Consider the following 17037-nt stretch of genomic DNA (forward strand, 5'->3'; position numbering starts at 1 on the left):
CTTTTGGCCTTTCCCTTTCTCTCAGATTTTACCTCAAGGAAACATTTACTTGTAGCTCCATCTCCTCTTATATGGGACTTGTAATTCTGGAGATTCCACAGTTAGTAAACCTACAATAATTAGAATAAGATTATTAATTTAAATGATTAATAATTAGATTATTATAGATTAAACCTATAATAATTAAATTAACTTAGATTTATTCATTTTGTCTCTTTTCACTTTGGCATAATCATAGCTCAATACAGTCTTGAACTCCTGGGCTTAAGTGATCTTCTCACCTCAGCTTCCTCGGTAGCTGGGAATACAGGCATGCACCACCATGCCTATATTTTCACTTTAAAACAACCGATCACCAGTATCCTACCTATTTTAAATTTCCGCACTACATTTAAAAAGTCCACTGTAATCTCAGAACTTAGGATCATTAGATGTTGAAAGTCACAAAAATTCCTCATTTTGGAAAAGTCTTACTTGTTATCTAAACAATGGTCATTTTTCTCCATGGGGTTTTTCTAAATTAAAAAGCTTTTTTCCTCCATGTGAGCAGTATTTGTTAGGCCAGTAGTCCTTAATCCTAAAAAAAAACTCCCTCAAAGCTCCAGAATAGAACAATGTTAGAAATTCAAACAATCTTCGGAATTATGAAGTCTAATTTCTTTATTTTACAAAGGAGAAAACAAACCCAGAAATTCTGACTTTTTAAGGGTTATACACAACTTCAGCAAAACCAAGAGCTGACTCCTGTTCTGGAGATCGCTCCACAATAACAGCTGTCTCCTTTAATAAATAATGACTTAATACAGGGAAAATATTTAAGGATCAATGGGGGGATTTTTCTAGGAACAAGCAAACATCTGATAATGTAGATTTCTGGAGAATGAAATCTTGGTTAAAGAGAATTAAGAGGAAGAGGAGAAGGAAGAATCGGGGTGGGGGGGAATTAGAATATATTTTAAAAAGAAGAATCATTTCACAGTAAAAACTTCAGAGAAAAACGGACTCATAAAAGGGAGAGAATCATAGTTTATGGATCACAAGACATACATAATGATCTTTCTAAAACACTCAAAAGGAAGCATTATATCCTGTAAACCCACAAGTGATCAGATTACATTTCTCATCACATTTACCTAATTTATCTATTTTATGCCAAACAGCCCCTCTGTCTTGCTAATTCATCCTGGTGTATTAATCCATATTTCATCTTTTCTCAGATATATCCTCCAGTATTTTAAAGATTTAAATTGTTTTGTTGGATTGCTCTGACCTTTATTATCTCAATTATTCCTTTATACGTCTCCTCAATGACAATATTTGGCAGTTTAATTCACTTACTACATTAGCATCCTCTATATGCAGCCCTTCAGGCTCTTGACAAAGATGTTATATCAAAATTGAAAATGACGTCAGCTTAAAATGAGAGATATTTTACGATTATAAGAGGAGCAAGAAAAGTATAAAAGAGCAGCCTTTGAGGAAAGCCTGGCTTTTTTCTCCTCTAATTTTCATTGCAAGGATTCATTTTCCCTAGTATCTTTGTGCAGAATGTAGGTTAGGGACAGACTTAGCTTGGCCACTATGGGTTAGCTGCTTTTAGTGTCACACTTCTCCAGTTCAGTTCAATACAGAGCAAACGAAGACCACTTTCTGCTCCTCCCCATCTTTGAAACCAAAGAAAACTATTTTGGGGACTCAAGTTCTCCCAGAACAATGACATTCTTGGAAAAATTCATCTGGCTGAAGACAGGTTGAAAAGGAAATGTGCTAGTTATCAGGTTACTGACCCTCAGTTCCAAATCCACCTTTACTCTCTTTTGTGATGCTGGAGCAGGAACTCTGCAAACCACATTTTGGTTTTGTCAGCCGGCTCCAGGTTATGTTCTTAATAGGAGGTGATATTGGGAGGCTGCAAGGCTGGAGGAGAAATAAGGGACTTATTCCTTCTATTTGTTACCTGTTTGCTCCCAATCTGCTTGCTGTTTCTCTGAACATCACCCTAGGAGTATTACTTCACCCTGGCAGTGTAGTTCTTTCCCCTGGGAACACTGAAGTCAGTTTATAGTTTTCAACATTCGCCAGAACCAGCTTCCTGGTGTAGACCCCCACACCAAATAGCCAGTGCTCCTTCCCAAGGAAGGAGTTCAGAGAGTTTCTCTAGAGTTCAGAGACAACAGCACAAGCTAGCCAGTGCTTCTTCAGAAGTCATATTTCAGTTCTGCAGGACCCCTCCTCTAAGTTACTAAGTTTTAGTAAGTCCAATCTCTTCCCTTTTTTCCCATAGCCCTAGTGGTGGCAGTTGCTTCTTGCTACCTCCTTGATACCTTAGAGTAATATGTTTACCTTACAGTTACCTAGTTAGTAACTTTATACTTGGTTAATGATTCTTTATATTAAACTCCATTGTGTGGTTTCTATCTTCTGACCAATCCTGACTGATATAGAAATTCATATCAGAAGTGATCTCAGGAAACAATTCCTCAAAGATGGAATTGGAGAAGTGGTTTGGTGAACTTGAGCTTAAATGCTATGCCAAACTCCTTACCAATGGGAAATGGGATGGTAGTAATCTATGACACATGGTGCCATCCTGATGAATCAGATTATCCCCAGTAGTTGATTGTGATGTTTGTGGCTCCTTCACTTGAGCATTATGGTAGTAATAATTATTATATGGACTATGATGTGGATGGATCCTTATGAATGCATTGGGCCTCTACAGACAGAAAATGAGAAGCTCCGGTCTTTAAATTCTCAGCTCAAGTCATGGTTAGAGAACCAGGGAATGTCTATCTTAACCTTAAAAGTATCACTTATTTCTAATAAACAAAGAATTTATTGCTGGAAATCAAACAGAAATATTAATTGTGCAAATTGCAAAATTATAACATCAAGTAATTCCACAGCCTTACTAGGTAAATCCACAGCCTTATCAAGTTTCTCATTGAAAGTTGGGGCATTGATTGCAAAGAAGTGGAACTCTAAAACTTGGAATGAGACCAACTGATTGTACCCAAACAGAGCTGAAAATGTTAAACTCCTGAGTCACTCTGAACCTCCACTGCAAGTGGAAAATATCTTTCCTTCTTGTGCCTAAGCCTTCCCTTGCTGGAAAACTCCGTAATGCCCTTGCCTGAGGCAGTTGCCTTACAAGGGGATGACCATTCTTCTTAAAATCCACCATCAAGCCCTTTGTCTCAAGATCCATAACTAAGGTCAAATCTCAACATGTTTCAGAAGGGCAAATACAAAGTCTAATTCAGTAAGAGGCAGCTTCTACATAAAATAATTGCAACATTTTGATAATATGTATTTCCAGAAACCTGGAGAGTACTTGTGAAGTGGATCCTAAGGGTGTTAAACCAAAGAGAATAAAACACAATAATGAATTCAGCGAGATTTTCTGGATTCAATCTTTGTTTTAAAGCTAGAAGTAGCTTTAAACATTTAGTTAATTGGTTGATGAAGACTTGGTCTTACATTTAGTGAGGCTGAGATGCTAGAATATCCCTAGAATAATGCAGAAAACACAATCAAAGGCATACAGAGTTAGGAATGTTGAAGTGGATTTATCATATGAAACCTGCATATTCATACCTCACTACCTCCCCTGGGAAGGGCCAGAGCATACTCCCTTCACTAAGGCATCAATAAATACATTATTTAGAGGAGCACATGCATCCTGCTGTGGTTTCTCTCCAATGCGGACCAGACATTACAGTATGAGATGACCCCATTGAGATGTGCTGCCTGATTTCAATGAGGATGATGAAATCCTGGAGTAACAGGCCAAATAGCAGCAATTAAACACTGAATACAGGTGGGTGCATTTATTCCAAGAAGAAGTAGTGGATATTACAATATTTTGAGCCACAGGACTTTTGGCAGTGGCTAATTGAAATTAGCCTAGGATTGAAATGGATGGGTTACCTGCAAAGATGTTGCTTGGTTGTATATCTTAGAAAAAACTCTAAGTATTTTAACCAGCAACCCAACTTTGGTAGCCACAAGAAAGAGAGAGTCACAATCTTTCAACCAGTTTCCAACAAAAGTAGGTTCAACATGTACTGTAAATCTTCCTTCAAACTTTCTGCAAAGAGACCTGAGGCTATTTACAAGTCTATTTACAAGACTGTGTACTGGGGAAAAGAGAATACCCAGATGGTTCAGGAATTACTAGAAACTGGTGGTTAAACAGTGCTAATTCCAGAGGGACTCAAAGCGGCTATCAAGTGATAGATGATGTCTTAGCCTAGATTCAACTCACAGTGGTCCCAGTAGATATGGGGATCCACTCTGAAGTTATTTTATTAGCTATGAATAATAAATTGGAACAAATATTCTTGGCAACCAGTAAAATGGCCAACTTTGTTCCCTGGCCCATAGGTTAATATAGGAATGGCCAAGTGGCAGTCCCTGGAACTGATACCAAAAGCAACACCACATCCCTGGGGAAATTTCAGAGCTTGGTGCCACTAGGAAAGACCTGTTAAGATGCAAGGATGGTGATACCCATCACATCTTCATTCCACTTGCTTATTATCTAAATTTGACTGCTGCTTCATAACTGAAGTGATGTGATAAGGCCGTTGTATGAGCTCTAGTGCCAGAGAAAATCAAGAGTCTTTAGAATCAATATTTATTTTTTTAGGTAGGTGTTGAGAGAATATCTAGTGAATAAATCCCTTAAATTCTACTGTTTATCTGTAGCCCATGGATTAATCGAATTTTATTTTAAAATACAGAAATTATGGCTGGGCACAGTGGCTCATGCCTATAATCCCAGCACTTTGGGAGACCAAGGTGGACAGATCAAGAGGTCAGCAGTTAGAGACCAGCTTGGCCAACATCATGAAACCCTGTCTCCATTAAAAATACAAAAATTAGCCAGGAGTGATGGTGCACACCTGCAATCCTAGTGACTCGGGAGGCTGAGGCAGGAGAATCACTTGAACCCCGGAGGCGGAAGTTGCAGTGAGCCAAGATCGTGCTATTGCACTCCAGCCTGGGCTACAGAGTGAGACTCTGTCTCAAAAAAAGAAAAAAAAAAAAAAGAAATTACTGAAGAAATCTAGGAATTAAACCATTAAAATGGCACCCCCACTGTAGCAAGCAGGGGTTACAGCCATGGAGTTCTTCCCTTTGTCATGTGGATGTTTCTAATGAGGACAAAGATCTGACCACATGCTCTGCTGGATCACTTCTGTCTTTTGTTCCCACATTCCTCCAGCAACCTGTAAAACTTTCAGTTCCTAAGTGACTTCATCATCACCATCATGACATCCTTCCTTATTTTCTCAGGCTATCATTCATTCATACAATCAATATTTGTTAAGTGCCTAAATGTAAAAGTTCATAGGCAAGGGACTATAGTAGAGCTCCCTGATGAGACAGGAATCCTATCTCCCTCCTTGTCTCTCCTTATGGGATCATATGCATAGATAAGTATTAAGATATGTAGTGCAAATGCTTTGGGAGACCGAGGCAGGCAGATCATGAGGTCAGGAGATCGAGACCATCCTGGCTAACACGGTGAAATCCCATCTCTAAAAATACAAAGAATTAGCCGGGCGTGGTGGCAGGCGCCTGTAGTTCCAGCTACTCGGGAGGCTGAGGTAGGAGAATGGCGTGAACCTGGGAGGCAGAGCTTGCAGTGAGCCGAGATCGTGCCACTGAACTCCAGCCTGGGCGACAGAGCGAGACTCTGTCTCAAAAAAACAAAAACAAAAACAAAAAGATATATAGTACGAATATGAGGTATTGTTTTGGGAACATATATATTCCAGCAACAGAAATTAGAAAAGACTGCATGAAAGAAAGGAGCCTCAGCAAATGTGTAGAATTTAAATGTTACAATTTTAAGAATCCCTTTCCTACTCATCTACCTATAGGAAGTAAAAAGTAGATCTCATTTGTGCCATTGCACTACAGAGTGGGCGACAGAGCAAGACTCCATCTCAAAAAAAAAAAAAAGTAGATCTCATTTGGAAAAGACTATAAATGGCTAATAAGTGTATGAGGCAATGAGTATGGTCTTAGGGAAAAGTGTATAGATAGTAATAGATCTTCCATCTCAAAACAGGATTCTTCCTGTTAATATCTTTATAGGCTGGAGTAATCAAGCAGGATGAAATAACATATGCAACTGCAAGGACCTATACAGAGATGTGGGGACACAGCCTAAAAAAATGGCTTTGTTAACATGTTTGAGGTACTAATCCAAGACAAACTTCACAAATACCAATAATATAATGTAGCCAAAGTTTAATGTATTTATTACATATTAAATTTTTATTAGTAATATATTGGCATGGCTCAAAAATCAAAATCATGTAAAAAGGCATATGCTCAGAATTGTTACTCCAACCCTTATGCCCATTCGCCAAGTCTTACTTCAGAGATTTCCACTTATGTTATTATTATGTATCCTTTAAGTATTCCTTGAGTGTAGCACAGGTAATATACACATATACATATTCTCATTTATTCCATCATTCTTACAAAAGAGAGTATGACTTATAAACTATTCTTCATCTCATTGTTTTTTCATTTTACAGTGTATCTTTCCATAACTGTATATAGAGTTTAATAATTTCTTTTCCAGCATCATGTTGTTTCATTCTATGGATATGACATGGCTTATTATGGTGGTTTTACAAAATAGCCACAACTTCTTCGGCACTGCTCCCATTGAGAGGTGAGGTCTTGAATCTGGGTATTTGTAACTGCTTTGACAAATAGAGGATGGCAGAAATGACATTATATTTGACTTTTGAAGCTCGGTCATAAAAGACCACATGGCTTCCACTTAGGTCATCTTATATTCAGGCATGTCTGATAGTTTTAATAATGACCTATGTCCTCATTAAGGGATGGTAGCAAATCCAAATACGACTTTTGCTGAGCCTGGCAAGGTATTTTATATAGAGAACTAGAACATGACAACCAAATTCTATAAACTTGGAAAATGCTTTTGTTACAAAACTTTAAAATAACTTTATATTAGTTTGTAAAATCCATACAGCTAATAGAAATCAATGTTTATTTGGATATGTCCAATGGTCTAAAAGGTGTCTGAAAATCTCACTTTAAGTCTACTCACTATCATTTCTCTATATTGTTTCTCCTCTGGATTGTCGGTCTTAGCACTTAATCTCTCAAACAATAAAATGTCATATTGTAACATGCCTTCTTCCAAATTCTCCCCCTGTGGAAATCACATGTTAAAAATGTCAAAAAATTCGGGGCTTTCTTGTACACTGTTTTAAAATCCTTACTACAGATTGACCAAGCCTAAATATCTCAATATGAGAGGAAGAAAAATTTTGCCATTGCCTTTAGAAGTAAATGCTTAGAATAAAATGCCCTAATCAATCATGCAGCACACACATGCAAATATATTCTACAGAGAAATAAAACAGTGCATGCTAGTTGGGCTTCTAATTTTTACAAGAGTCATGTAACATCCTTAATCTTCAATATATTATCTTTCTCATTTCTAAAAGCATACTGGAAGGAATAGCTATTTAGGTGAAAGAGGGACATTGGAAGTAAAAGAGTGAGATAAGAAAGGATAACAAGCATCTACATTTTAAATTTATAGATATATTTTCCTAAGTGTGTCCAGCTTCCTAAGAACAACTGTGTCATAAAATATAAAAGCCAAAGGTAAATTTATAGATATATTTTCCTAAGTGTGTCCAGCTTCCTAAGAACAACTGTGTCATAAAATATAAAAGCCAAAGGAAACATAATGCACCACTCCTTGGATAAATGTGGGAAACTGAGGCCCTGAGATGTAAAGTAACGATTCCAAGGCCAAACAGGTAGTAACTGGTGGAGATAAAAAGCCTCAGGTCTCCCAAGCCAAACACTACCTGGTGGCAGACCTTCTCTGGACTCTAAAGGGAGTTAGTTACACAATACTTGCACAATGCACCTGAAGTCCAGAAAAAGGAACCATGCTTTTTGCTTTTTTCACATTTGGTTGTTGTGGTTTTTACAGAAGAAAAGGAACTCACTTTACAACAGCAACTGGAAAAGAAAAAATCTAGAAAAGTTCAAAAGCAACATAAACTCCTTTGCACACCCCCATTACCACCAAAAATTTTTCTAAAAAAGCACAGAAACCCTCATAAAATAACAGAAACAGCAGGAAGAATGTATTCCTTTTCAGGAGCTACTATGGAATGCCATTCCCAATTTATTGAATACCTCTTACTCATTAAAAATGAAGCACAGGCCAGGCGCGGTGGCTCATGCCTGTAATCCAAGCACTTTGGGAGGCCAAGGTGGGTGGATCATTTGAGGTCAGCAGCTCGAGACCAGCCTGGCCAACATGGTGAAACCCCACGTCTCCTAAAAATACAAAAATTAGTCAAGTGTGGTGGCAGGCACCTGTAGTCTCATCTACTTGGGAGGCTGAGGAAGGAGAATTGCTTGAACCTGGGAGGTAGGAGTTGCAGTGAGCCGAGATCACGCCACTGCACTCCAGCCTGGGCAACAGAGTGAGAGTCTGTCTCAAGAAAAAAAAAAAAAGAAAGAAAGAAACACAAAACACCTGAGCACAAGGTGTATTCAGGGTTACCTGCTTTTCCCAAATGGAAGTATTACAGTTTCCATTTAGATCACTTCCCAGATAGCTGTTTATTGCCCTCAAAGATAGTTATGAACATCCCTCCTGTTAACTTTCTTCTCCAATATCTATATCCATCTAGCTAACATTTGTATGCATTTGGCAAACCTTCCAAAATTTTAACAGAATGCTCTACCCTACAAGTTTTACATTCTTGAAGAGTCTGCATAGTCCTTGGAAACAAACAGGAAATTGAGAGCATCGTCTCCCTCTCCAGGAAAATGCTACTGTACATTTAATAAATAATTGTTGAATGAAATTTGCTCTCCAACCCTAAGTTTTCTCAGACCTCAGATTTGTACAACAAACTGCCTAATTCACATTTCTAATTGAATAACTAAAGGTATTGCAAACTCCACATGACTGAAACAGAATAGTGATTTCCACTGTTCTTCTCCCACCTCCCAAACACATGGCCAACTCTTCCTCCTGTTTGCCTATCTCAGATATAACCTTGTACCTACTTAGTTGGGTCATTTTTGGAGATTTGTGATTCCTTTCTTTTCACTGACTCAACCCATCAGCAAGTCCTGTTTAAAATACATCCTAACACCAACCACACCTCAGTGCTTCCATCACCTGTACCGTTGTTTAGATCACCATCCCCTGTTGCCTCTTCTGCTCTAACAGCATCCTGATTAGTGTCATGTCTCATTAGTCTGTTCTCCTCCACATGCCAACCAAGGGTGATTTTTTTAAAAAGTAAAGTGTTTTCATGTCTCTCCTTTGCTCCAACCTCTCCATAGCTTCTCATTATCCTCAGGACATAATCCCTTCTTCAGCAGGTGGAATAGAAATCTCCCCTGGGCTTCCCTCATTTACACCTCACACCTCCTCTACCTCTTCTGCTATCCTCTAAGTCACCATGCTCTAACCCACTGTCCCTTGTTTTTGTTTATTTATTTATTTATTTTTGAGACAGAGTCTCACTCTGTTGCGCAGGCTGGAGTACAATGGCACAATCGCAGCTCACTGCAGCCTCAAGCTCCTGGGCTCAAGAGATCCTCCAGCATCAGGCTCATGAGTAGCTGGGACTACAGGCATGAGCCGCAGTGCCCAGCCTCCTCCTTGTTTTTAAAATAGCAAGTGTTATACTTGCTGTTCCCGTTGCCTGGAGCACTCTTTCGGTAAATCTTCCAAAGGCTGATCCAACTCATGTTTCAGGTCTCTCGGTGATTGCTATCTCTGAGTTGTCTTTCCTGGACGCTCATCTCAAACATTTGCCATCCAAACAGTTACTCTCCACCCTCACAGGTTGCTTTATTTTCTTCACCCTCTGAAATTATAATGCTTACTGTATGTATCTCTCACAGGAATGTAAGCTCTCCAGCATCTGGAATACTGTAATAGGCATTCAAATATTTGAAAGGATGACTGAATGAAACATTTCTTGATTAATATTTTAAAGATGCTCAGTATAGACAAAAGGAAATGTGGGCATTATAAAACAGAATAAAAGAATCCTGGAGCCTGATGCCTACAGAATAATGACAAAAAGACTACAACAGCAAATGAGCTCACCACCATACTGGAAAGCTAGAAGCAGATCTATTTCACCAATGTGTGGGCTCTATTTTTCCTTGATGAGGATGTGGCCTCAGTGAAGCAAATTTTGATTCAAGAACCATTTTGAAAAAAATTCCCTTAAATGGAGCATTAGCATTAGCATAGCACAACAGGCTTCTCATATTTGCCAAGGCCCTGCTTGCTCAGTATTACAGCAGGTGAACACTCTACTGGGGCTTGGGGGAGCTTCAGGAAGCTGCTCTCAAATATCCTGCATCCTTTTCTCCTCATTGTGACAATCTGGCTTCCAGTGGGTTTCCGAATCCTTGGCAAGTAAAGTGAGAATTTAATCTAGTCTTACAATGGGTTGTGCATGTGGTAAGAGTCCCTGGATCTGTGTCATCTCTTCCTGCCAATCCACAGACAACCTTATACTCTGCAAGTATGCAGGGAGACTCAAAAATTTAAAAGACTGCCAAAATGTATTCAATCTCTTTAATTCAGTAAAAGTCTAGCCTAGTGTAGAACATAGTTAAAAATGAACTAAGACCTTACCTAACTTTAAACTAAGACACTATCTCTAACCTTAGATTTCTCCAGGTATAGGACATGAGAGTCACTAAAAATAAACCTATTTACTGTAGGATTTCTAAGAAAGCATAAGAGTACATATTAAATGATATGTCTCAAAACCAGGAGTCAATTTATTTTATTTTTCTACTCACTGAAAACATTTTCTCAAGCAATTTCAAGATTACATGTTTTTTAAAGGTGAAAAGGATATGGCAATGTCTTCTAAAACACAATTATGACAATTATGCTTCATAGAAAACCTAAATGAGTTTCAGAGTAAAGGAATATTAACCTTTTCATTTATGTTAAGCTGCTTTGAGGTCAGTTTGCAATTAAAATAAAGGTACATTGGAATATTACATTAGATGGAAATAGATAATTCTTCAATTCTTTAAAAAGAGCTTGAATATAAACAAATATAAACAACTGTCACTAAAGTCCCTAATGATCTCCATGACACTAACTTCAAAAGACATTTTTGGTCCTTATCATCTTTGCTCTTTCTTAAACTTTTGCACGAAGACTCCTTTCTTGAAGTATTTTCTTGCTCTTGACTCTGTGATATTATCATCTCCTGGTTTTTGTCACCTTGCCGGCAGCTACATTCACCTTCCTCTCCCTAGTCATTAAATGTGAAGGTTTTTCAAAGCTTTGTCCAGGCTTTCTCCTTTTCTTAGATTACTCTTTCTCCCTAGGTTATCTCACATGGAGCGCCTCAAAGTTTTTCACACTGTGGTACACAGAGAAAATGACAATATGTGTATGACATCTTAGAACTGGAGGTCTCTGGGCCTGGTGTGGTGGCTCATGCCTGTAATCCTGGCACTTTGGGAGGCCAAGGCAGGCAAATTGCTTGAGCCCAGGAGTTTGACACCAGCCTGGGCAAGCTGGTGAAACCTCATCTCTATAAAAAATACAAAAAAATTAGACGAGTGTGGTGGCTACTCAGGAGACTGAGGTGGGAGGATTAGTTGGGCCTGAGAGGTCAAGACTGCAGTGAGCTATGAGTATACCACTGCACTCCGGCCTGAGCAACAGAGTAAGAACCTGTCTCAAGAAAACAAAAACAAAAACAAAAAAACTGGAGGCCTCTGGCCTGAAGGCTTTAATCACTACCTTAGCACATGTATGTTCCATCACAGCACATCTTATGGTAGGGCCCTGGGAAGTTCTGAATCAACATCCATGTATTTAGCTATCACCAATATGCAAATAACACACAATTTTATATATTCAGCCCAGGTCCCATTTCTTAGTCCTAAGAAACGAGGACTAAGAAGAGATATGACAACCGGATCTACACTACAGGTCCCATTTTGCCAGAAATAGGATCTGTAGATCCAATTGTCACATCTCTTCTTGGATATTTGAAAGCATCTGAAATACATCATGTCTAAAACTAAGTTCATTATCCGTGTTCCCCAAAACTCGGTCCTCTTCTGGTGTTCTCCGTCTTCTGGTGTTCTGGTAATCACACCATGACGTTGCATAGCCAGAATTCTAGGAGATACCCTTGACACTTCTCCCTCACTTCCATGTGCAATCCATCATCAAGCCCTGTTCAATCCACCTCCTTAACATCATCCTTCATCTCTCCATCTCTACCACCACCTGAGTCCAAGCTACTGAAATAGTTCAGTTAAATTGCCCGAATTATTACAATAATCAAGGAAGTCATCTATTCTTGTCTACTCTAGCCAATCCTCTAATTCATTCTCTAATCTATAGAGTGGTTTAAAAACTAATAATAAAGATTTAATCCAGTCATCCCTTTGCTTATGGCAATATTCCTTAACACGACCAACAATATCCTGGATGGGCTGATTCATATTCATTATTCTGGTCATCTGTTGCTGCAGAACAAGTTGACCACATGTGGTTGTAGTAAGAATTTGGCTAAGGCTGGAGTCATGTGAAGGCTCAATTGAGCTTGGCATCCAAGATGGCATCTCCCTTCACATGTCTGAGGGCTGGTCAGGCATCTTTCTCTCTACGAGGCTAGTTTCAGGTTCCATAAAGCATGGCAGTCTCAGGGTGTTCCACTTCTTACATGACAAGTTACTTTCCCCAGAGTGTACTTTACAAAAGACCAAGATAAAAGCTGTAAAACCTCTTCTGACCTACCCTCCAAAGTCATTCAGCATATTTTCTACCTTATTCTAGAGGTTGAAATCAAGTCATGGCATCAGCCCAGATTCAAGGGGAGGAAACTGAATATCAGAAGACATAGTTCTTTGAAGGGGAAAGAGAGTCTTGGGAGAATATCCACCATACCTATCTCTCCAGTCCCATTTTGCAGTGCATTTCCTATTGCTGTTTCCATTTTAGCCACGTTGGCCTTCCTTAAGTTCCTTGTATTTGTCATACTCCACCCTGCTGATGGCTTTGCCAATACTGCTTTCTTTGCCTATAATGGTCTTCCAGTCCACCTTTTGCCAAGTTAACTCTTGCTCAACTTTCAGATCTCATTCAAGCATCAAGAAAGCCTTCCCCGACTCCCTCAACAAAATTAAATCTTAATTTATACTCTCAAGGTATTGCATATATTTCCAGCACTGTCTTCATCACCATTGCATTTTGCATCTGTTTGTGTGATTACATAATTTATTTCTCAATACCCCCACTACACTGGAAGAGGAGCCATGTCTATTTTTCTTCTCCTACCACAGATTTGGCTGGTACTCAAATATTTATTTGCTGAATAATAAACTAAGTAAATCAAACTGTCTGCCTCTGTATAACAAATTATTATTTTCCCTTTATGAATTATAGTGAAGTATATAATCCCATTTCCATATTGAATACATAATTAGACAACCCCAGATATAAACAATTTTCACAGAAAAAATCTTATAAATTCAAAGGTCATATTCTTTTGTTATATCCTAACTACAAAATTAGCAGATGTATAAAGGAATCAATTAATACATCAAAACTGTGTAAATTTTGTGGTATTTCTTCCAATCTCCTTTCAGATGAGCCTAAAACTCTCTTTAATTTTAATTTCTATACCTAAACAAAAACTGGCAAGTATATTAAACGAAGCACGGTAAGTAGGAGAGAAGCAATTTCCTATGCATGAATCCAATACTGACAGTAGAGAACACTAGACGTGCTCCACTTAGAAACCAACATGGATTGTTACACAGACCACACATGATTTTTCTTGTGCTAAAACCAAACACACAATACTAACTGCTCCCTGCTACATTATTAATAATCTGTCTAGAAATAAACACTCCACCAACTTTCAACCTGAAATGGACTATTTCATCTTGGAGGTGGGAACTAACATTCCTGTACTTTAGAAGGTAAAAGAGAAAAGGGTTAGATTGGAGAAAATATTCACTAGTTATAGCTTTTAACTTCTTTTTTTTAAAAAATAAAAGTCTGAATAATTGTAAATGGGATCATGAACTAAAATTCATTATCAGAAAGTGCATTCTATTTCTGATTGAATTCCAACTGTCAACCCTAATGGTTTTCAACTACCAAAAACATCTGATTTAGTGATAGAATTTTTTTTACAATCTGAAATAATTCAGCCATGTATTTATTTATTCTTTCTCCCTAATACAATATAGGCTTCATGAGGGTATGGGATTGATCACTCTTGTTCCCTTAGAGCAGTGTATGGCACATTGTGCTTCCCAATAAATTAATAAATGAATGAATAGTGGTGGTCTTCCAGATCTTGTGTGTTACTCATAATATTTATTACAATGTTTGTTACTTATGAAGAAAAATATTCTGTCAAAATGCAAATAAAATGCTTTTACCTCTCATTTATGCTTCTTCCTTAGTAGGTGTTATGTCATATGAAATTAAGAGTTTCTCTAATCATCTAACCTGTCTCATTCACCAATTAAGAAAAAATGTATTCTACCATAAGGCAGAAGAAGCTTTTTGCTAAGTCATTGAATTTCTCTGGTTGTTAAAAGTTTTCTACAATGACACTACTTTTTCTCAGTGGCTGAACTGGAACTTATACTTGTGTAGTTTGAGGAATCTTATTAGGTTAAACAAATATATGGAAAATAATAAAGATGTCTATAAGCCGGTCCCTGAGTGCAACCATTTTTAAAAAATAACTTATCCACTAGTTGAGGGCACGAAAATAGGTTATAGGACAAATACTTAAATTGAAACTTTGTCTCCTAATAAACCACCAAACATTTTGCCATAAAAGGCTGACTTGATGAAGTTGAAACATTCATTAGTGAGTGTTTAAGTCTATTCTACATAATACAATTTAGATAACAGTAAAATATTCATATCAAATTGGCCCATTAGAGGAAATTCTCTTGCCTGGTGTCCTCTGATACAAGTTTAATGCTGACCAACAAAAATGACCTGTAGGTTTTCTGTGGGCAAGTCTCTCTCTGTACCTTATTTCTCAAGCCATGGCTCACACTGAATTATTTACAGCTAAGCATCTTTTTCCTTTGTTTTTCTTCTTGTTAAGTATGGATTAAGATCTAGATAGTTTATTTTGAAGTTACAAAATGTTAAACAGAAATTTTAAATACTAAGCAAGTTCAACCTGCTCTACATCAGCTCTAATTCCAGACTTGAACTTAAAAACTTGTATTACAAGAAACATTACCTATTTATATTTTCAAAATCATTAACTTTTGCTTCCTTGGGTTTTTAAACTTTGCTCATATTTAGCCAAAAAAAGAGAGAGATGCACTTAAGGAACATTTGCAAGTGCCAATTTGACCAATCTTTTCACTAACCTAAGTGGGTTTTTTTAAGTCTTGCCTTCCATTTTCTTGTAACGCCTGACTCCACCTTATTTATTTACTATAGTAATCAACTAAAAGGCTTAGAACAATGATCGATTTTTAAATAAATCGAATAGTATGGTAAATAGATTTCATATTTCTCCAGATCCCATTGCATTTAATCTTTTTTTATTCTTCTTGAGAAAAAAATAGAAATATATGTATTATTAATTTGGGTTACTTTTTACAAGTTAATTTCAATCTCACCCAGATATGTGTTAAAAATATCCCATCTTCCCTTCTATGAGAAGTAAGGTCCTTCCTTCTCATTCACAATTAAATCTAACACATACTCCTTGAAAGTAGGAGTAAAAAGGAGGGGCAGGAATTTCAGACATATTAGGAATATTGATTAACTGTATTCGTTTTGGGTATGGCAATTCACTGAGTGAACAGAGCACTGTTGGGTGAATGGTAGCAGAAGCATATTGTTCAAGCTAAAGCCCTTTCAAGGACAGATGCCAAGGTGAGCAATACTCCTGGTTTCTCAGCAACGGAAAAGGATTTGTGAATGATTGTGAAAGATTTGCACCACCTCCTAGCTGCGCTTAGGGGCTGTTCTGAAAACAGCTAAGCAGAGCTTGGGAAATTCATGTCACATACTGTAGCCCTGGGTAAGAAGTGGTGAAATACACACACACACCATCACCACCACCACCACCACCACCACCATCACCACCACCACCACCACCACCACCATCACCACCACCACCAGAAAAACCCTGCGGAGAAGCTATCAGGCAGGCGGGCTTGCCTGGGAAGGCACAGTCAGCATCCTTCCTCAGCCCAAGCGAGAGGCTCACCTCCACCTCCAAGCTAGAGCTTCCAGGTCTTTATCCTTCTGGGCGTTTCCTTGCAAATCTACTTCCTTGCAAAGTAGAGGGATCTACGCTGGCCTTACCTCTGGGGCTGCTTTCTTGCAAGTACGGTGGGGCGGTGGGAGTGACATTTCCGGAGTGGGATGCTGACAGCAGAGGCGAGCGTTCGTCCACCCCATCAGCAGCCATGACTGCGGCAGCGGCGGGGCCTGGGGAGGCCGAGCCGGGGTTGCGGCCTCGGCGGAGTGGTGGCTACTGCTGCTGCCGCTGCTGCCGCTGCAGCCGCTGCTGCTGCCGCCTCCGGGAGGGCCCGGGATGTGTCACAAGGCAGGAAGCAGGGGCAGGGGAGGGGAGGGTGCAGGACCGGGAGGCGGGGGAAGGGAAGCGCGCTGGGAGGCATGGCTGGGGGAGGGGAGGGGAGGGAGAAAGAAAGAACCCGCAGAGTGGGAGGAGCAGGAGTGGAGGAGCGGGAGCCCAGCCAGCCAGAGAAAAGGGGAACAAATTAGGACCAACTGGGAAATGCGAGGAAAGGAAGATGCCAAGTAACTGAAAGGGGGTCGAGAGTAAATGGGATAGAGAGGGACAAGTCCTTTGCTCTAGGAAAGACGGATAAAAAGCAGCCTGAAAGGGGCTAGCGAAGAGGAAAGGCCTGTGACTTGATTACAAGAAAACTGGAGCAAAAGCAGATTATCAAGTTTATCTCCCCTAAGGAGGAGGA

At 39.0% G+C, this 17037-nt stretch overlaps 1 protein-coding gene across 2 annotated transcripts in view; it reads right to left on the reverse strand.

The window, feature by feature from the left end:
* Nucleotides 1–16726, reverse strand: part of PIP4P2 (phosphatidylinositol-4,5-bisphosphate 4-phosphatase 2) — a 51009-nt gene extending 34283 nt beyond the window's left edge. For both annotated transcript variants that reach the window (XM_054657396.2, XM_054657397.2), the window contains exon 1: nt 16403–16726. In XM_054657396.2, coding sequence (XP_054513371.1) covers nt 16403–16508 — 106 coding nt within the window. In that variant the 5' untranslated portion in view covers nt 16509–16726. The remainder of the gene's footprint in view (nt 1–16402) is intronic.
* Between the last annotated feature and the right edge of the window lie 311 nt (nt 16727–17037).

The sequence above is a fragment of the Pan troglodytes genome, chromosome 7 (assembly GCF_028858775.2).
Source record: "Pan troglodytes isolate AG18354 chromosome 7, NHGRI_mPanTro3-v2.0_pri, whole genome shotgun sequence".
In the NCBI taxonomy this organism is placed as follows: domain Eukaryota; kingdom Metazoa; phylum Chordata; class Mammalia; order Primates; family Hominidae; genus Pan; species Pan troglodytes.